General features: G+C 42.0%; 1 protein-coding gene across 4 annotated transcripts in view; it reads left to right on the top strand.

Moving 5' to 3' along the window:
* The first annotated feature begins 13,605 nt into the window (after positions 1 to 13,605).
* ntrk3b (neurotrophic tyrosine kinase, receptor, type 3b) overlaps positions 13,606 to 22,584 on the top strand; it is a 151,100-nt gene continuing 142,121 nt past the window's right edge. For all 4 annotated transcript variants that reach the window (XM_078282988.1, XM_071897339.2, XM_071897338.2 and 1 more), the window contains exon 1: positions 13,606 to 13,847. In XM_078282988.1, coding sequence (XP_078139114.1) covers positions 13,606 to 13,847 — 242 coding nt within the window. The remainder of the gene's footprint in view (positions 13,848 to 22,584) is intronic.

Below are 22,584 nucleotides of genomic sequence, written 5' to 3'. Positions count from 1 at the left end.
AACTCTGAATTCAGCATCGCGTTAATGATCCCAGATCCTGAATATTGAGAACATCGACAGAAAAACACAACGTGGTGTTTCATCACAGCAATAGCCCGAGGTTTCTGAAGCAACAAATGAGCTCTGTGAAACCAACACAGTCTCATAAAAGCACGGAAATGAGCACAAACTCTGAAGCGCACATTATGTGCTGCGGACGCAAATTATGTGAAGATTCTGTTCCTCCACCACGAATTGGATTATGTGACACTAGCATGAATTAGACACAAAGTTTTCACCTGTTCGTCACATGAAAAAGTTAGAAAACAGTTAACTTTTGGCAAGTAAAACAACTTTGGTTAAGGTTAGGGTTAGGCAACTCAAATAATAGTAGGGTTAGGGTAAGATTTTGGTCATGGTTGAAAATGTTAAAAACTTCACTCACAATAGAAGACTTCATGGTATGAGTTAGGAATTGAACCTGGGTCATCAGAGCTGGAGGCACTTTCCACCACGTTATTTCAATTTTAAACTACTGCCTACTCCATGAAATCCTTTGGTAGTGTGGAATCATATTTCTCTCACTTTTCATGCACAGAGCATGTTATTTGCATTTGAAGACAATGTGCTCATTTCACAAAATTGCAGGAAACCAGGCTGATGAAACTGAGCTCTTCTCTACACGAGTGGAGAGTATTTATGTATTTTAAGGCATCAGTGTGTTGCTCAAGGACACTTTGCCGGGACACGTGGCCAGTAATCGGCGCAAATTGGTTGTTGAGGGTATTGAACCTGTGACCCTGCTGAGAGGGGATGGTGTCACCGGCCACTCTGCCACCCTGCCACCTTCTTTGAAGAGCCTACTCAGTGTAGAAGGAGTTGGAGTGCATCTCCAATCTCCTGTGTACTGCACCAGCATTGTGAAGTGACAGATTGATGTTTCAGTAGATTTTTCACTCTTATAGGAACTTACCTATAGGCGGCAAGTGGTATTTTTTTATTTATCTAACCTTTACTTCTCCAGGGAAAGTTGACTTAAACCCCATGCTCTTCAACTGTGTCCTCTTTCACATTCATACTGGAGCTGCCCAGTCTGACCACAGTCTTCTTTTGTGGTGCTCCACACAAACAATTAGGAATTGAGTGCCTTGCTCAATGGCACCTGGGCAGGAGGTGAGGGTGGGGAGAGCGTTTCTCATTTACTTTCCCCGCCAGATTATCCAAGCCAAGGAGGCTCTCCATGTCAGGGCCGCCACTCTAATCATACAGCCAGTGAGCTGATTGCCTTCTACAATTCAAAGTATCTTTTCATACATTTTTCTTCTGTCGCCTCCAGGTCGGAAACAGAGAATCCCTCCCCTTCTGGGGAAATGGACAGGAAATAGCGGAAAAAGACATTTGACTGCAGAGTGTCAGCCAGGGTCAAACCTATCCTAGCACCGTTTCTCAGATTTGGAAAGCAATTGTTCTGGAAATTCAAATAAGTATTTTGAAAGATTAGAGGTTTGTGTAACAATATGTCTATTCTGCTCTCTCTGCAACATTACAGAAAGAATAGGTCACAGTGGCGTTACAGTACTAGAGGATAATTGCAGGATAAGTGCAGTACGAGGGACTTATTTTTTTATAATGGCTACCGCTGTATAAGCCAGGACACATTTTAGTTTAGTTTGCATACATGATAAAAACACTGGAAAAAAGGAGAGAAGAGAAATACTAACTGGCAGGTGAGACAAAATTCCCAAGGGACTTCTAAAACTTTTCACCCCAGAAGAAATGAAAGAAAAATAAAGATGACAAATGGAGACACAAAACACATCAAGCTCAACAAGGAGGAGAAGGGCACAACAAAATGTAAAAAGAACAAGCAAGGGAAATAAATTGAGTGAATGTGTGTTGGTGTATGTGTGTGTGTGTGTGTGACGCATAGGAGAGGCGGATAGAAATGAATCAAATTTAACTGCATCAAAGAGAAGAGCTTTGATGGCAGGATGGAGAACTGCAAAACCAAACCCTTGCACTGGTTTGAACCTGTCTTTTATATTTATTCAAAAATTGTGAAAAAATAAAAAATAAAATAAAATGTCCAAGCCTGTCTAGTGTTTTCACAGAACATGAATGCTGTTTTGATGGTATGGTGTGAATGAAGGACGACATAATATAATGTAATGAATGGTCACGTTCATGAACACAGTAGTTAACGTGTTTAAAAAGCTCTTTTCCTCTTACAGTGTGCCGTGCTGTCGGAGGCCTGACAGTCAGGTTCTTCTGCTTCTCCCAGGCTGTCAGGCAGCAGGCCTGGCGAGGACGTCGCTGCTGTCACCAGCTTAAACAGAGTGAATGAAGCTGCGGTGTCAGGGCTCTGCTAATTTGAAACATCTAAAAACCTTTGTGCCTTGTTCAAATCTATCAAACGCCTGTGATTTAATTACATTTTAAACAGACTCGGGTGATAAATTGAATCTCTCCACTGTTCTGCCCCTAATCAAAACTTGATTAATCCATTTTTAATCAATTGGTGGCAGGGAAGATGCCTTGATGTTTCATTTAAGTGAGGCTGACGGCTGTCTGCTGCGCCCCGCTCGACATTTAGACCGCAGGTTGGAGCGGTTTGAACCGTGGACGAAAAGAAAAGATTGCAATCATGTATAAGTGTGGCAGCCAGCAAAACAACCAGGCCTCTTTTCAAAACACAGCCAATACGCCACCACTACTCTTAAGAATTGAGCAGAAAAATAGGCAATTTATCAACCTACCTATTTTTGTCCCTGTGGGGGCACTATCCTTCCAGGTGCCCTTACGGTGGTGGTGGTGGGGCATCCATCCTGCAGTGTAACCAAGCAGACTGCCCTCTGTAGATCCTGAAGGATGACCGCTATAAACCAGGCCTTTGGGTGAGTTACAAGTCCAGCTGAGGAGAATCACTTCTGGTTACAGATGACAGTGATAGACTCATTCCCCAGTGTCTCCCTCCTCCCAGTGGCCATGCTGGGAAGAGATGGGCTTAGAGGATGTGGGAACCATTAGAAGCTGTGTAAATGCAATCTCAAGCCCACTGACATACAGTATATATAGAAATACATGCAGCCTTTGTCATTCAATTCCTAAAGTGCAGTGTGACAATAGCGTGTGTTCAGCTCCACCAATCAAAAGTAATGTAACACAAGCATGTAGTCAGCTCCACCAACCAGAAGCAATATATTAACCTGAGACTCTTAATGGTGCTCATTTGGAGATAGTGTCTCAATATTATTTAATGGACTGATGACACATTTTACTTTTATGATTCCTTATAATGATTCCTGAAAACTGAAAATGAAGCTTTCTGTACAGAGACAAGGCCTGTTTTCTCATGTCCTCTAGATGGAAGATTGTGGACACAACCTTGCTCTGTTTTAGACTATGGTGATGTAATCTAAGACCCTCGATGCTATCTACCATTCAGCTCTTAGATTTAGGAAAGGAGATTCCTATGGTACTCATCACTGTGTGTTATAGAAAAAGTGCACAGGACCGCAATTTATGTGAAAAGAGATCAGCATTGGTGTCTGTTCATGTCCAAAGCTCATATCTTACCTCTGGTCAGCTTCATATACTTGGAGCCAATAACAGCATAATCTGAAGGTGTAGTTGGATGCGTTGATTGCAATTCAGAAATCTGGTAAAGAACCTGATTAACCTGAAATGTGAATGTTTCAATTCCTGTCCCTCAACATTTTTCTTTTTTTTTTTTTTTTGTTAAATAAAGGTTACAGGAAAAAATAAAATGATTCAATCCCAGCTCCGGTGGCTTGCTCCAAGATGGCGAAGTGCCATTAAAAACCAGTGAATTATGGTCTACTTCTCATTCGTGAACCATTAGATTTCTTAATTGAGACAATGAGATGTAAAACCCCAAATGGGATCAAATCTATATGTTACAGCTGAATTGTAAAAAATTAAATGAGGTGATTAAATCACCATTGTAGCAGCCAGGTTCTTGCCACCCTCTATTTGTTTTTAGCACATAAAACTATGAAACAATGCCTTAACCCTCAAACCTCAGTTTTGTCTGCAGCTATGCGCAAATAAATCTGTTTTAAAGACTACGGCTACAATATGAACAGTCCACAGTGATACAAATCCGCACAGAGAAAAATCTTAAAATTCACCAATTTAAGCCAAGAAACATGAATCTCCCGTCATCACAGAGGGGATTACATCCTTCTCCCGCTACACCGACGGAGGCACTGTGGGGTTTAATTCTCGGGTCAGGATGATAATGTGTAATCTACCTTGACTAATTGGCTGTAGCGTTTTTGAATGGCGGAAGCTGAATGGATGTGAAAGGAGAGAAAGTATGGGGCTTGTCGTGGTGGGGTGCGTTTGGTTTCTGGACTGCTGGGTGTGTTGGCTGCATCCTGAGCAGAGCAGGAGTGGCTGGAGAATCTCAATGGTGGACGAGTCTGGAGAACAAAACCTCCATCTCAGTAGATACAAGCTCTCTGTCACACGTCCTGTCACTGTGGAGCCCGCTGACGCCTCTCTCCTCCCAACTCCTCCTTTTCAACTCCCCTCTCTTTTCTCCTCTCCTCTTTTTTCTTCCTTCTCTTCTCTCCTCTTTTCATCCTTCTCCTCCTCCCCTCTCTTTTCCCTTCCCCTCTTTTCTCACGAATTACAATTCAAATTTTTAATTCCAATGATCTTTATTGGTGGGACAGGACAATTTGTGTTGCAAGAATATAACCAACCAACAAACAAGCAATAATCAAGCATAGGTGCATTAAAAAAAATAATAATAATTAGATGTATATAACATAATATTACTGTTTAACCGCAATTCATATATTATATTCATACAGATATCTTTGAAATATACAATAAAATATTCATCATCATTCTCTCCTCTCTCCTCTGGCAGGCGGGCTGCATGAACACAATCTGTCCTTCACACAAAATATAAAACATCAGTGTACTGAGTGGAGAAGCCTCATATCTGTGATTATAAAGGGAGAAAGGCTTCATATATTTCGTTCATGTGTACTATTAAAATGATAAGATAGAAAATCACATGGTACCTAGGGTCGATTGAAATGCTGCAGCTCTATGTTGGGTATGGGTGTGCTCCCCTTTCACTTTGTGGATTCGTTAGCCAAGATACAATGGAGGAGAAGACAACAGGAATTGAATGAATAAAGCGAGTCTGTGACAGCTTGTCGACAAATCACTTAACCAAAAAGCGAGGCGAGAGGACGGCTTGCCTCTCACACACGCTGAAACATTTCAAATCAAGTGGTGCTTCGCCATGTGCATAGATTAGACTTTGTAATGATTGATTGCGATGAGTTCCTCCATTAGCCTTGACTAACACACAGGAAAATGGATTCTTTAAACTTTTTAAACAAATTCTAATAATGCAGTATTTAAATGAGCTATACTTAGAAATTTGAATTCCCATGAATAATGAAGCCTATGTGTGTGAACGAATGTAACTTTTCTAGACTGGACTTTTTCCCCAAGGGTTGACCAGATGGGACTGCGACCTAGTTCCTGATGAACAAAAGGTCAAGTGTCAGTCGGTGAGAGTGTGCACCAATGAAGCAGCAAAATTCTCCCCTGCACACCTTGTGTTTTTCATCCTTCCATACAGAATTATTGTTTATTTTGTCTCCACAGCACTCTTTTATTTATCCAGGGAAGGTTGACTGAGGTCCATGCTCTTTTCCAGCCCCACCGCTGCTTCACATTCATACAGTTCCACACATTCACATCAAGATCTGCCCAGTACAACCACAGTCTTCTAGAGTCGGCCACTGAGCAGCTCCACTGGGGCAGTTAGAGGTTAAGTGCCTTGCTGAAGGGTACGTTGGCAGTAGTTGTTTCTTTTTCACAAACCCTCCTCAGATTTTCCCAGCCAGTCTGAGGATTCAAACCAGTGACTGCTTGTCTGCTTCTAGGCTGACACCGCCCCATATATTAATAAAATCTGGCAGTGTGTTGGTTCCTCTCCTCATCTGAGTAACGAAAGCTTGCTGGCATTGAGAAACCAGGAGGGATTTGACAATCTTCTCCACAGCCAACATCTACAGATGAGCCAAAAGTTCTAAATAGAGAAATAATTACATATTGACATTTCCTTGCAGGATGGTGGTCAGAGTCCCATAATTAGAAGGTCACAGGAACAGTCCCCACAACAGCCAATGCGGGGATCAACAGTGTCCAGTCTAAGTGTCCTTGAGCAACTGCACTGATCCCTTGCCTGCTCATTCTTTATAAATCACCCTGGATGAGAGAGTGAGCTAAATGCCTGAAATGTACGGGGAATAGTGTGAACTGATACCGCTGATCAAAAACATACAGTATGATGACAGACAGACAATCAATAATCTTTATGAAAGCCACAAATACCAGCCTCTACATAAGAAGGGTTTCAATGAAAAAGCCTGAAAATGACAGCAATAAGGCCACAGGTATTGAACGATACTTATTTTTTAGTTTCTCTCCACAACCTGTTCCTCCAAAGACTGAAGAAATGAGAAGAACTCCATGTTGGTTCTCTCCTCCCAGCGTCAGGGTTAGTCAGGGTTAGGATTTAGTGTCTGTCGTCAACTGTCTTCTAGCATTTTGTATTTTATTTGATCTAACCTTTATTTAATCATTTAATCCCACTGAGATTAAGAATCTGGTTTTCAAAGCAGGCCAGGGCAAGAAAGCTAACCTGGCTGAGCGGCGGCTCTGTGTGGGACACAGATCCTGGAGAGGGTCCTTTGATCTAAGTCGGCAACCCACGATAATGAGGTGACTTTGTCATCCTAGAATTTATGATCATTGGATATCCACGTTCTCAATTCAACGAATCGCGACCCTTGTCTTTCTTCCCCCACGTGGGGCACGATCACATCAAAACACACCTTGCTCTTTATGACAACCTGCTGCTAGCTGAGCTGCACCTAGCTAGCATAGTTTCCCCTTGCCCTTCACTAGCAGTTATGGCTATGGTAGACTCGGGCTTAAGGGCTAAGGGCTTTTGTAGGCTATAAAAGACTTGAGAATATAGCTGCATCCAAACACAATGGTGTACTACCAGTAGCCACCATTTACTCCACTTCTTGTAGGGTGGACAAGCAGTAAAGTGAGAAGTTTAATGAAGTGAGTTGTGTGAATCAAAGTAGACACATCTTTCCCTCATGAGAATACAGATCTGCAATTAGAAACAGAATCTGATGGCGTTGACGAGATGGCTTTGTGTATTTAGAGTGACAGCTCACCATGACAGGCAGTTGTTCTTCACTGATTGGGAAGGAGCGGATGAGGAGCTGTGGTGGACTGCAACACTGAGACTTCTGGAGGAACACTGTGTCCGTGCCTGCCTGGACTAAACCATCTCGATAGGAAAGTAGTTTGACAGTTTTTAACCATAAAACAAAACAATTTTTTTTTAGGTCAAAACTAGAGGTTGGACCACAAGTTGCTGGACAGAAGAGGAAGACCGGGGGCTGGACCACCTTCAGGGACTCTCTGTCTGCTGCCTGTGTTTGTTCCCCAGCTGATATCAGAATCTGCCCGGAAGAGAATGGAAAATGAATTTGATAATTTACAGGTCTTGAAGTTTAGGAATTACACAGAAAAGCATGATGTTCAGACTCAGTGCACATATGACTACACATTTTTGGTCATGGAGGACCCACTGTTGTTTCATGTATTGTGATATTTGTTGTAAAGAATAATCTTCAGCTTTAGACAGATATACTGTAGCATAGTTAGTCATATTTGTACACCAACCAAAATCTTCAAGTCAAGTCAAAAAAATAAAAGTCTGGAAAAAGAACAATGGAAGACAGATGTACTGCTTTAGACCCAATCTGTAATAGCAGTGTGACAACACCTGAAACACTATCATCCCACTGCTGGTTTATTAGCTGTGACCAACAGCCAGTATAAGTCACTCTGTCGGTTGGTTGGTCGGTCACAAAAATTCCAAAAATCTACTGCACATGTGCCATTGTGGGACAAAGCTATAAAGACTTGCCTGATTGCTTCATCACTTTGAGTTTAGCTTGGTTGGAAAAGCATAGGTTTGCCACACCAGAGAACACAGGTGCAAGGCCCAACAGACACATTTTTGATTCGGCATTTAGAAGTGTGCAGAGCTGACATGCAGCCATGTTTGTTGCTGTGTCCACTGGCTGCAGTGTGGGAGCCGGACGGGAGCGGCCGTTCCATTTTTTACGCTTCTTGTCTATTTTTGCCGGAACCACTTGTGTCTGTGAAGCGTACACTATTTTGACTCGTGGGTGTCTCTATACACAATAAAGACATAGAAAATCAATATATGATCTCTTTATTTATTGCACCAAAATTTCAGTTTCCCAATTGAAACCAATGAATGAATGATACCCAATCACTATAAACGCACCATGCAGTACAACAGACAGAGTCCCTATACTATAGGAATGTTATAGTAATGTTTCGCTCAGTGTTTTTATGCTGTATTTTAGCCTACCTTTTTTTCTCTGGGTTAGATTACTCTGTAGCCTAGTTTATCTGTCTTGTCAGCTATGCCTATAAATGAATATATAGCCTAAAGAAACCTTTTTATTGTGCCAGGGGTTCAGTTTCCTGATTGAAGTCACAGACTGAAACGAAAAAATGTGACTTGACTGCCATGCCTTCTCAAAGCACCAAGCTGGTGCCAAGCTTATCATGAATTATGATAATTAATAAATCACAAATTAAACAAGCAGTTTAATTTGTGATTTATTAAATTAAAGATTTCAACCTGAAATTTAATGTCTGAATGGTAAACAGAAATTGGACATGTATTTTGAGGCTATGAAAGGTGAAGAAAGTTCCAAGGAACTTCCAAGGAACATCTATGACTCAAACAGTTCAGGAACATATGTGAATATACTTAGACAGTCAAATAAATTCAGGATTGTATCTCTAACAACTGGTCGATACTACAAGATTTTTTAAAAAATTCACTCAATGGGAGCGAAGATCAGAGGATTTCCCCAGTGTCATGAAAAGTTTTCTGAAGTTTATCTCAAACACGTCTTGGTCTTTCATACCATCCTCCAGTCAATATCTGAATGCTGGTGTAGAGGACGTGCAGATAAAGATATATGAAGGGATCCACAGGATCAGAACAGAGAAATGTATCAGTATGTACAGCACAGTGCAGAATTGTTTCCAACCAAGTTAAAAACTACTTTGAATTTCCAGATCCACATTACTAATTTTTCCAGATTGTCAATTGTCAAAGGTGGTGCTATGCTGAAAAAAACATCTGGCTCAGGACTACGGACACCACCTCTGTACTGAAATGCAGTACTATTTGAAGCTATAGGAGTACTTTGTTGTGAAAGCCAGTTACTGGAAGCACAATGTAGGCTACCATGAAACCTTTAGTCTGAGTCGCTGCTCCAGTGCCTTACCACAGAGTTGCCTCTCCCTCCTTCCTCTGGTGTATAAGAGATCTGAGAGTGTGTCGTCTTTTAAGTCGCTCTGTTTGGAGAGATGGCAGAACACTCCCTCCGCTTAATTAGTCCTCAACAGCTCCCTGCTCTTCTCATGTAGCCCTTCTTCTCCTGCTAGGCCCTTTGAAGGCTGTACAGTTATATTGGGTGTTCTTGATTGATTCTCACAGACAAATTGAGCTGGAAAAGAGGGGAAGGGAGGTGGATGTCACGACAAACAGACGTTTAAAAAAAAGACAGACTTCGCGCAACGGCGGCCGATCAACGGAGGGCTATAATTGATTGAGCTGGAAGAAGTAAGATGGAGGCTTGGTGTCAGGCTCCAGATGAGAATGGTTTGGCTTCAGGTCGGCTTCGCCAGTGAGGGAGGTGCTGACAAGGTGACGGAGCGATGGCAGCCTGTTTGAAATGGTAAGTGAAGACAGTCAGATAGCCTGGGAGATTCTGAAATCCAAAGTCAAATGGAGCCAGAGACTGGCGGCTCCACTCATCCTCATTTGACTGGAGATGGAAGGCTGACATGCGCTCGATACGATCTTTCATGAGTTCTTCAGACTTGATTAATGGAAATATTTCAAAGACAAGGACAAATAGAACTTCAAAATGGGATCGCGGGAGCGGGTGGCATCTGAGGAACCAATCACATTTTGGTAGAGCTTTGGATGACGTTTGAAAAGAAGACTTTCATATCTGTTTAGTTCTTTAAAAAATTAAACTTCATGTCAGATTAGGGCAGACGGACTGTGACAGGTGGTTGGTGCTATCAGCTGACCCTCTACCCACAATGAATCTTCCAGAGTGGAAAAGTAGACATTTTAAAAGGAATTTTCTGATGAATATTGCCTAATCTCCAAGGACAAAGATGAGTTGCTGGCTGATGTGTTTGGACATGTAGCATTAATCTCTAGATGATGGGCTTGTTTTATTTCCAGGCCTGTACTTTAGCGTACCTGTGTCTGTGCACATGGGTGGTCTTGTTTTACTTGCTCTGTGTGCAGAAACGGCTGCACAAAAGGCAGGTTTGGGGCTGTGTAGGCCACCTTGGTGTGCCAAAACCAATATTTTTTTTGTCACAATGTAGGTGGGAGCCACTGCTGAAAAACATGAACCAATACCGGCAGCAAATGAACATAATCAGATGAGGACTGTTTCCAGTGTTGGGCCATATGGTAGATTATGCCAGAGTGACAGAGTTGAGAAAAAGTCATTCCTCTGGTAGATTTTTCAGAGCAGTCAGAAATAGAAGCTTGTCTTTCTTGATATAAGGCCATCAGTTTATTCGCCTTTATGATTTGAAGAGTTTTGTTCCAAAATTAGATCTCGGAAATATCCACCATTGGAATAATGCGATGCATAATCATATAATGATTGCAAAAAATTAAAACAAATGATGGTGCTTTTTAAGGGAGAGTAGGTACTGTAACTGAGATCCTTTGCTTGACAAAATTCCAATATTCTAAAGTCATGTTATGTTAATATATATGAGGTCAAGAATTATTTACATTTTAACATTTGTTATCCTTGGAGTAAAACAGAACTGTAGTTTGTTTGATGTGATAGATCAAATCTCATGGATGTAATTGCATTATGTCAGCCCTGTTGAAACACTGCTCCCCCACTACTGGCTTTGTTTACATAGTGATTTATTGAACTGAAGACATTTTTTTTGTTATGAAATTGATTGTGTGAGCAACTGACAGTATGTGACAGCCAAACATGAGTTTTACATTTTGAGGCTGTAAAAGCTTTGATTAGCCTATTTTAGCAGATATCGTTGCATATCGATATTGAAATAATTTCTTAGCATTATCATGATATTCATTTTGTAAAATCTTTTTTTTTTTTTTTTACTTTTTCACAAAAATAATCAAGGGTAAGCTAGGATTTTAGGCTAATTGCTGGTCCAACAAGTAATAGGCTAAGTTAGCTTCTTGATGCACAAGCTAGCGCAAACTAGCTAAGGCTAGCTACATTTATTTTCTAAGGCTAGCTACATTTATTTTCTAAGGCTAGTAGCTACATAGCCTAAAGATGGCCTAGAATAATGATTATTGTTTCCTAACTAGGTTTTTTTTCCCCCTCTGTATCTGCTGACGTATCTACAGTATGTAGATGTTACATTAGCTCCTGTCCAGTGGTTACCATCCTAGTTTATGTACCAAAACTGTTGTGACACACTGAGTTAGCTGATTGGATGTTGAATGAATATTATATTGGTGTGTAGCTCCAAAGATGGGTTTAACAAAGATGTGTAGCTTTTATACTGAATTTGTAATTTTTTTTTTATTACAGGGAGCAGCAGAAACAGAACAACAGAGGTGTGAGACAAGGTGAGCAGAGGAGAACAGCAGAGAGGAGTGAGACAGCAAAGGAGAACAGCAGAGAGGAGTGAGAGATTAACAAAGAACAGGACAGAAGAGTGAGACAGATGAACAGGGGATAACAGCCGAGGGGAGTGAGACAGATGAACAGAACAGCAGAGAGGAGGAGTGAGACAGGGGAACAGGGTTCAGGAAATTGCTAACATGAAAATAACTCAAAAAGATGAAAAATATGAATAAAGAGTAAATGCAATTTTACACGATTGTGTTTTTCTGGGCTCTTTCAAATATAAAATAGCCTACTATACCAAAATTAGTTTAATGTGATGCAATCTAGCCTTAATGCATCTAAAAACTGCACTGATAATTAATTTTTACCATTAAATCATTTTCATCCAGTTTCCCATTGAAACTGGTGTTTGTACCATTATAGAAGCAAACCCAGATGAATAATGAGGTTCTATCTCTGTTTGGGCCCTCTTAAAGATCAAATGTAGGCTATGTATTAGGATTGTGATACTTTACACTCAGAGTACCATGGGGGTGCAGGCTTCCTTGAGCTTTCATTTCATTAGATAACAGTTTCACCAGCCGGGATGTCAAAACTTTGGAGCTCACTATCTCAGAACTGCACTCCACCCAGACAGAGCTCATTGACCGTCATGACGTCAGTGAGTTTTCAGGAGCTTTCTGTATAAGAACTTTACACTTCATCACGTGAGATTTTAATTAAAAATAATCAAAATTCTCCTTCAGTATTGAAAAATCACTGTAATATTCCTATTATATTGAAGTCTCACCATAATAAACCTATATTATTGTAAAATCATAATATTCCCATAATATTGAAAATCACTGTAATATTCCTATAATGGTGAAAAATGCCTATAATTTTGCTGTAATATTCCTATAGGGGCTTCTAGTGTGTCTACTTAATAGTGACTTTATAGTGACCTTGTCGGACATTATGTATATATATATTTTTATCTTATGTATTTCTTTCATATTAGGGACTGTGATACTCAATAGTGAGTTTATAGTGACCTTGCCATACCTTATGGTTTTTTTTGTATCTCTATTATATATTATATATAGCTTAGTTTACTTTTGCTGTGATATTTGTTTACCCTTCTAAAATGTATTATAGGATAGTTCGTTGTCGTAAGTGTATAGACGATTACATACATTGTGTATTTTAAGTATTCAATTGTCAATTTTATAGTGACTTTATCGTGCTTTACGTATACATTTTTATTCTCCTATGTATTTTTTTTTTAATCTCCTACGGTACGTCATTATAATATTCCTATAATACTATTCACAGAGGGGTTTTTGTTGTGCTATATGGACAGCATCCTCCTAAACTGCATGATAGGATTAGTTCTAATCGCTGTTGATTGCATGCAGTTTCTGCAGGTGTCAGTATGACTGTAGCCGGTAGGAGGGACTTGATGCTCCAACTTCTCCTTTTCTGTCTTTCTGCTCTCTAGCCAGTCGTCCTGGTCCTGCTTGGAGAGAAACGACGACATCAGCTCGGCATCCCGGGGAAACACCATGCATTTTAGGGTGAAACGACGAGTGGAGCCTCACATTTTAACGCTTGCTTATTTTTGAATTCCCTTTTTTGGTGTCTTTTTTTTTTTTTTTCTTTTTTCCCCTTTATACCCAGTCTCTGACGCGCAAGGACACTACAGCATCCATCCACAGCAGAAACCTTCACATAGAGCATCCTCTATTCAGACGCACCACCATCCTCCTCCTCCTCCTCTTCCTCCTCCTCCTCCTCCTCTCCTATTCTGTTCAAACCCAGAGGACATCGGGACCTCTTTTTCCCCCTGCTTGGAGACATGGATCTATGGTTTCATCCGAGCCGGATTTGCTGGTGGAGGGTTTTGTTTCTGATGAGTGTTTTCCAGGACTATCTGAGCTCCATGCTGGACTGCCCGCCGACCTGCAGCTGCTCTCCAACAGAGATCTATTGCAATAAGTCCGACAACGGCAGGTTTTTCCCTTTACTCGCCCTGCAAGATACTGGGAGCAATGGGAGCAGTGTCGACATAGCAGAGTTATTCAAAAACATCACCTCCATGTAAGTAAGATGCGGATTTGCGCCGTGCGTTTTTTTTTTTTTTTCTCCCCCAATTCCTAATTGTCACGTCCTCAATAACGCGTCTGAGCTTTTACATATCACGAGCACTTTCTTTCATTGGATTGCTTTTCCTCATTTATTGATCAGGTTTTATTTTGCCACTTGTCACTTTTTGCACTTCTATATTAAGTGGCCTGATTTCTGTCTTTGATAATATGCATTGTATGGAGGGTATATGCGCATCCCATCTTGTGTCTGTCTTGAGCGCGCAAAGACACATTTCCAGCAGTCTTATTAACTGGTGTGGCAATAAACCGAAGGATTCTGAACCTGGAATCTTGAATAATTGCGTGTGTCCCCAATTAAAGTTGCTCCTCTGCAGCGGCACCGCAGGCCGACATGGCCAAATGACAGAGGGATGTTGCAGAGGACCTCACATTACCCACTCACTTGATTTAGTCCTCATCTACTGCAACCGCTCCAACAGATTGTACCAAATGAAACAGAAATAAATGGTGCGGCGAGGACAACGTGTAACATTTCAGCCTCCCGTCCTCGGAGACCGACAAACTTTATTATCTCCAGATGATGGGGTGGGGGGGCGAAGGAAGGAGGGGGAGAGGGGGAGGGGGGTTGTTGAAAACGTCACTTGTGACATTTTTACAGAGATGAAGGTACAGCAGGACGCTCGGTTTGAATGTTTTATTGTTGCATATAGTGTTGGTAGACGGGGTTGGTTAAAACAGACGAGCTACAGCAGTGATGACGGCACGACTCTCTGCGCCCCCCCCCCCTCCACCCCAGAAGTACATTTTCATTCTGCATCCCATCCCTCCCTCCCTCTCCCTCTCCCTCTCTCTCTCTCAATCTCTCTCTCTCTCTCTCTCTCTCATCCTCTCTCGCTCTCATCCCCTCTCATCTCTCTCTCCCTCACTCTCTCCCCTCCCTGGCATCGATCCTTCCTGCCAACATCAAAGGTTTCTTTCTTGAAAAGTCAGAAAAGGCGAATCTCAGGCCTTAAAATAAGACCTCTGGTGTAGATGAGGCTGATTTGCATATAAAGTAAAAAATCTCCCAAACGGACTGTGGGTTTCTCTGCATGGCTTCCTCTACCTTCTTATCGCACAAAAAGACTTTTCCTCCCATCAGTCTTGGTTTCCCATTTACCCTTTATCCATTTGAGGAAGACAACAACTTATTTTGTGAGACGGTTCATCGCTTTCTTGTGCCACTAGAGGGTAGCCTGCTCCAAACACTGGGGCTGAAGTACAGTTTACATTTACATTTTGGTCATCTGCTTGACTGTCTTACCCAGAGAGGCTTCCAATGAGGTCAGCAGCAGAATAAGCTTCAGTTCCGACATCACCAACATTACAAGCAACCAATAGTGAAGAGGGCAAGGGTCAAAGGTCACTGCACCCTGATAATATTCCTGTAACCCCATAGAAAGATCATGGATCATAGAAGTGCTAGGAAAAGTGTTTCTTCTTCATATAACCTGTTTCATTCACATTTACATTCTAGTGATTTAGCTAACTCTTCCAGTGAGGTCTACTTGAAGAAAAGGCTTCAAAAGCAGCCGAAAATATATCTGTAATAAGCACAAAACCACGCATTGGATTGCCTTTTTGCCTTTGAGACGTCCTAATGCAATTGACCCAAGACTAACTGTGCCTTTGATGGCCCCTCGCCAGCAGCCTGGTTGTTTTCCTGCTGCTCAGCATGGACAGCAACCCCCGCCCTGCACTACAGCATCAGCAGCAGCTCAGAGACAATACTGCCCAATGTCAATTCAATTTCATACATTTGAATGTTATTTATACATTCAAACCACTGAGCTGATTAACTATTTATACTACTTGTTCTATAATGCTGTACATAATCACCATCTAAAATAACTATTAATTATTTGATTTGAAAGCATTTACTAGAAATAGAACATAATCACCACTATCTATGCTAACGATTAATTATTTGGCTTAAAATATGAAGTAGGCTATGCAACAGCACATAATCACTAATATCTATAATAGCTATTCATTATTTGGCTTGAAAACATGTATTCTATAATAGTACCGTCGGTCTATAATTATCACCAGTATTTGTAATAACGCAGAACGATCCAAAATTGAGAACACGTTGTTATACAAATCAATCTCTCTCTCTCTCTCTCTCTCTCTCTGAGGGGTTGGATGCATGCATTTTGCCAACATGAAGTCTATTTCATTCATCTTGAGGGAAACGGAGAGACGGGGACAATTTGTAGAGATGGAAACGAGTGCGAGGGCTCCTAGCAGGAACTGGTGGGAGGATTGGCCAGCCAGAGAAAACTGCCAAGTCCAGAGAATAGTTTTCCAGTTCTCTCACATTAGAGATTCATCACAAGAGGCGTCACTGTTTTAAGTGGATAAGATAAGGCCTTGCTGTGATAGTTGAAGCAAAAACCAGTTTTCTGAGTGCAGCTGAAGTATTTGACATTCAGCTGAAGGTTTGTGTAAGTGTGGCTCTGACTGCAGGTGTGGGTTTGTTTGCTGAATGCAATCAGCATCTCCACCACTGGTGACGACGTTCAGCCTCGGCTCTTTTATCACCGCTGAGAGCCTGTTTCGTGAGGAGAGACAGGCTGCTGGAGTGTCAGACCCAGCCATACACTCATCACCGTGGTGTCAGTTACTAAACGCCTTTTTCAAAAAATAACGGCAACAACCCCCCCCCCCCCACCCTTTTATGCGTTCACCAGACTGGCATGACTGGAACTGGAGGACTGACACTGGGAGGGAAAATCAATTTGTCAAAGTTAGTGAAAGTCAAGGGGTAAAAGGTACATTTCCCTAATAAAAATGACTAGATTTTTACAGTAATGTTCCCATAGGGACCTATAGTGTGTCTGTGATAGTCAATAGTGAGTTTATAGCAACCTTATGGTATTGCCTATGGTATCACTATAATATTCCCATAATATTCCCATAGGGACTTATCTGTCTGTGATACTCAACAGTGAGTTTATAATGATTTTTTTTTAACTCCTATGGTATCACTATAATGTGTATATTCCTACAAGATAATATATATCTTTTATAGTTTTGCTGTGATATTTTATAGTATTCTTTTAAAATTTATTATAGGATTGCTATAGTTCTTTTTCATAAAGGCTTGGGAGACGTGATGAAAGGCTGGTGTGTGGTGGTTTGTTTTTACTAAGGCAGTCATCAAGGAGACATTGTTCTCTTTAAATGTGAATGGGAAAATCAGAAGTCCTCTATTTGCCTTTGAAAAGCTGAGAAGGCTCTTCCAAAAGTATCATAGTTTTGGCTTCTTTTATGTCAACTCTGTCTTCTATCAAAGGGATTTATATGAACTTGTAAAATTGCCATCTGTTTATCTGCAAACAAACCAAGAGTTCTCGTCCAAAACGATTTACTGTTTATCTACTTTGCAAAAGAAATAACTACTTGAAATGTATCGTTCAGTATATGTAAAATATGGAGGATCCCTCTCATTTCTTACTTAAGCAATCCTTTAAAAAATACCATCACATTATTATTTTTTGTGTTACTGCTATCAATCATTTACTTAGAGTAGGTGTCATTTTTTTCAAATGGTGGATATCTCATTTTGGAACAAAACTCTACAAACCAAAGGAGATAATATGCTAAAGAATCAGGTTTCTAGCTTTGTTGACATTTTGGCTTTATTCTTTTGGGGTGTACAAAGGTTTTACATCAATACACTTTGCATCCAGAGAGGCTGATGGGCAGCAGGGTGGTCTAGTGGTCAGAGAAACCGTCCTTGAACCAGAGGACGCAGGTTCAAACCCCCACCCTGCTGAAGTGTCCTTGAGCAATACACTGAATCCCTACCAGCTGGCCAGAAAAGACAGTTTCAAAGAACATATTCCATTCCATTAAACAGTCTAGTCTTGGCTCCACTGTCTGAACATCATAGGACACAGAGTGATATCAAACAGGACAGGGCATGTTATCTTAAGGTGAAGAAAATCAAAGCCGTCACAGCAGACATCCTGCTCCTGCTGCATCGCCAGCTGAACATTGCCAATGCCATCACATTCAAGAATTAAACGAAAAACTTATTCTGGGTCAATCTGAGTTAGACTGACTTTCTCGAAAACTTGTTCCAGAAGTAAGAAAAAAAAAACAGCTCAGCTCTGCTTGAAATTATCGATCTCTGGACACCTTCAACTAGACATTTTATATGAAATCTGCCAGCTGGAGCTGAGACTGCCAAAGAAATCTGTTTTATACAGGAATGTTTCCAAGGCCCGCGTACATGACTTGCGTGGGCTGCAAGTGTCCCCAGGTTCAGACATTGAGCATCACCGCATTACATAAATTCAGTGTTTTCCCCTACCTCTTACACTCCTGTGCAGCCCACATACGTGTTCCACTGTGGCTGTATAAATAGGAACTCCACATATGTGATGTAAAATGTGTGGTATCTAATCCTCGCAGTAAGGCTTCTGAATGGGATTTGATAGGCTGAAAGGTGACTTTTCATAGAATTCCACTGAATTTGAATGTCTACCACTCGCCTGGCTGAGAGGCTTTGCTAAGGTGCTGGATTATCAGTCAGATCCACAGTGAAAGAGATCTTCTGCACAATTAAATCCATGCAATTTACATTTATTAGGCCAAGCTACAAGAATGTACGCTCTGATGAAGGTCTTGTGGACTGAAAGCTTGGCCTAATAAATGTAAAATGCATGGGGCTAATTGTGTGCAAGATCCTTTTCGCTAAATTTGCTGTAAAATATGTTTATTCCCCCCGCTAGGACACTGTTTCAGGGAGCGTTCGTCAGATAAATACTTTAATTGCCAAGTACAATAAATGACTATGGATTTGGGGGCATTAGTGTAGAGACATGGAGGGTTTTGTTCCAGAATGAGATGCCCACCATTTGAGAAAAGTGATACCTACTCCACCAAAATGACTAATTGAAAATCCAAACAAATTTTGGACATTTTAAAAAGATGGAAGGTATTGGTCATTGGTTTACTCAGGTATATTGAATGGTGACCTTAAGATTAATGGCGTTTTGGAAATGAACTCTTCACATATTGACAGCTGAGTTTCTCAGGCCCACTCAGCCGAGACCAAGTCAGAAGGGTTTGTCCCGCCCCCTAATCTGGACTGTCAGATGGCTGTACGGCTCCAGAGAGTGAATTTGGTGGAGTAATGCTCAACTGACACCACTACTATAACATCTGTAACATGAAAGCAAAGCAACACACCTTCTTTTCCTCTCCCTCTTTCTTTATCTTTGAACACACACACACCCACTTGTTCTTTATGTATTTTTTAGGTTTTGTTCCATTCTCCGCTGAGTTAAGTTTAATGTCTGGGTTTCTGTTGCCCAGTTCACCTGTATCTGTTTGTAAGCTTGATTTTTCTCTTTGTCATCTTGATTTTTCCCTTTGTCATCTTCATTTTTGTGTGTTTTTTTTCCGAGGTGTTTTTACAAGCCCCTTGGGGTTTCTTTGTATCGTCTGCACAGTTTGTATTCCCTCTCTCTTTTCAGTTTTTTATCGTTTGAATGCGCAAATAAGTTATGCCTAAAACGTAGACAAACATCATATGAGTCGTGTCAGCCTCCCATGGAGTAGCTCAAGGCTTTACATCTGTCTGACATCAGTTTTGGTTGCCTGCTTCATGAAAACATAGCCGTTGTACAAATCCCACTCTCTACTACATCCTTACTCTTCTATTTACTGCACTGTTGCTCCACCTCTGAGAGGAATTCTTTGGAAAATTCCAATTTCCAATTTCATTCCCCTTTCAGCCTTTAGAAGTTGTGAAGAATGGTCTGGTAAGAAGTAATAGTTTGTATGATTAGGTGTTTGTGTTACAATCTGCCTCGTCAGCTATATCTACAGCATTTCAGAGAGAAAAGGCTGCAGCGGCTGTTGCAGCACTAAAGCAAGGTAGCTGCAGGATAGATGCAAGGAGGAGGACGTTTTTGATGGCTGCCATTGTAGCTTTATAAGAGAGTTACTCAGATTCATTAATGAGTGGCCTGTCCTAGGCTATAAAATGACTGTGGAATTAAGTGGTATTACCCTCCAAGTTTGCTCCTGATGGGTTTGGGGTGATCTTGACAGTCTCCAAAGCCTTGTTCTCTCTCCAAACCCACGCTGTCCGTATCACCGCTGCCGCCGCCGCCTTTTAACCGGCCAGGAAGGAGGCGCCAACACGACTTCTGCCGCTCGGCCCCAACCACAGAGACCCTGTGTTGCCTCTGCACTGCGCGGCTCACCTCGGGCGCCGCACGACGGGCTCCTCTGTTATAAGCATATCATCAAGTTTGCATGAGCCTGTCTTTGTGAAAACTAGGTCACGGCCGCCATCTGAGAATTAGGAGGAGAGAGCGGCGGCTCGTTCAGATCCCCTGCATGCAGAGGATGCCGTGAAAGAAGTCCCGGGCCATGTGACTGACCCAGCTTCTCCCATGCGCCCCCCCTCCCCTCCTCTCCCCTCGCCCCTCCTCCTCTTCTCCCCCCTTCTCCCACCTCAATCCCCGCATCTGCAGGCAGCCCTCGCGCCTTAAAGACGCATACTAATGAAGCACCTTCCCCCCCGCCTTAACAATCAAAAGATGCATTGAGGAAGCAGGGGTGAAAAACACTGAAGGCTCTGCTGTTTTCAGCCAGGATTAGAAAAACCCTTTAAAGCCACGCAGCGGCATTCCACTGGCTTTCTGTTGACATTTAGTTTAGCTTCTGGTTTTATACAGGAGATTATGTGTCAGTGTCGCTAGCGTGTGCAACAGTTGATCAAATTAGGGAGATTGGAGGGAGTGGAAAATCATGCATCTTGCCTATTCAAACTCAGTCATTTCTATCTTGGATGCGAGCAAAACATAAAATGAATCCTAGTGAAATGTCTCTACTGTGCATAGTCAATCCATTTACATCTCTTTACATGCACTCTATGTATGCGACCTGTGTGCATTCCCTGTCTTTTTTCTTTTTTTTGCGTGTCGTGTGATTGCTCACTAGTAAGAAGCGGTGATGGAGGAGGAAGGAGCACTGTTGCTATAAGGTATCTACTGGCAAGAATCACAGAAAGCATTAGGGCTAATGTGAAGTAGCATAAGCCGTACTGAAACTTTATTGCAGCTAACTCTGTTTATACACGGTATCTGTTGGCTTACCCAAGCCGCATTGAAGCAGCATTATAGCTAATTCCTTCCGCTGTATGATATTGATGGGTGATTCACGAGGCTTTTGTGTGGATGACGGTGGCTTGGAAACCCCCCCCGCCCCCTCCCCCCCCCCCTTTCTCTCTGTCTCTTGATCTGTCACACTGTTCATTTCCTCGGAGATAACCTCTTCCCAGGTGAGGATGTATAGTTGACCTCCGCTGTGTCCGTCACCGCTGCCGACACATTACCCCCCCCTAACGGAGCCCCTGATTATTATTCATGTGGGATGTTTTGCGTTTTGAAAAAAAAACAAACAAAAAAACATCAATCATCATGTATTATCAAGTAGGATGAGTCACCCCCCCTCTCCTCCATGTCAGCAGCGACTGGCAGAGCGGTTTCAGCTCTCTCAGGTCTCGCTAAAGTTCAGCCATGTTCTCCTGCTCGGCACGCATGCTGATCGATGCTGTTGGATGATATTCTCCCCTCCTCTCCTCGGGGTGAGGGGGACGCAGCTTCTCCTTTTTGTTCAAAGGACACGTTTTGCCTGTTTATTTCTGTTCATATTTCATTCATCTGCTCTTCCTGCATTGTGTCAAAATCTCTGTTTCCAACGTGACCTTGACTGGCTTTTGCTGTCACTGAGTCTGTCTGCTCACATGCCTAATAATAATGTGTATTGCTATTATTATTATTATGATGTATTCACCCGCTTATTTCTATTCAGGGTCACAGGGGGCTAGAGCCTATCCCAGCATGCATTGGGCAGAAGGCAGGGAAACACACTGGACAGGTCGCCAGTCCATCACAGGGCTATTATTATTATTATTAATATTATTATGACCACAAAATCTGTGACGCATGTCTCCTGCTTCAGCCTTTCAGCAGCTCTCGCCTAGACACTTGCGTTCACTAATGGGAGAATGATTGATTTGTGGTTTTTATTCGTCGTTTATTTATTTCTCATTTTGAAAAGCAAAGCAGCACATTAACCAGGATAAGGCCACGGTGTGCTCGCCCCGTTCTTTTTTTCACAGGCACAGTGCGGGTGTGATCTGTTGGAGGCGCTGTGTGTACCGATGCGGCGAGAAACAGTTTGGGTGGTAAACAGTCATGATGAACTAATGGCTCTACAGTGCTCGCTATTAAGGCTTGACCGCCAACTCCGGCAGCGGCGAGGACGGGATGAACCATCACGGCACAAATGCACCTTCATATTTTCCTACCGGGGAGATATATATCGGCCCTGAGCGTCGTAGCCGCCTCTACTTATTGATTGCCTCAGATGGTTTGATATCTATATTTGTGCTGGTCTGCGGACTATTGGCGCGTATTGTACTACATCAACACATTATGGACCTGGCGGGCCATTCAGCCGTACTCACCGATCATTCTCAGGACTCGCAGCGACCGTACAAGAGTTTAGAGCACCAGGGTTTTTTTTTTTTTAGGACCCTGACAGCGCTTTGTGTGTGGAGGCAGATGAGAACGCATTAAAAGTAAATGGCCCGCCGGGACTCAGCTCTCCTCCCTACTGGCTCCCCAATGGTGGAGTGACCTTCCCTGCTCCAGTCAGAA

The sequence above is a fragment of the Centroberyx gerrardi genome, chromosome 1 (assembly GCF_048128805.1).
Source record: "Centroberyx gerrardi isolate f3 chromosome 1, fCenGer3.hap1.cur.20231027, whole genome shotgun sequence".
NCBI classification, from domain to species: Eukaryota; Metazoa; Chordata; class Actinopteri; order Beryciformes; family Berycidae; genus Centroberyx; species Centroberyx gerrardi.
Note: the sequence above shows the minus strand (reverse complement) of the source record. Positions and strands in the feature narration are given on the sequence as shown.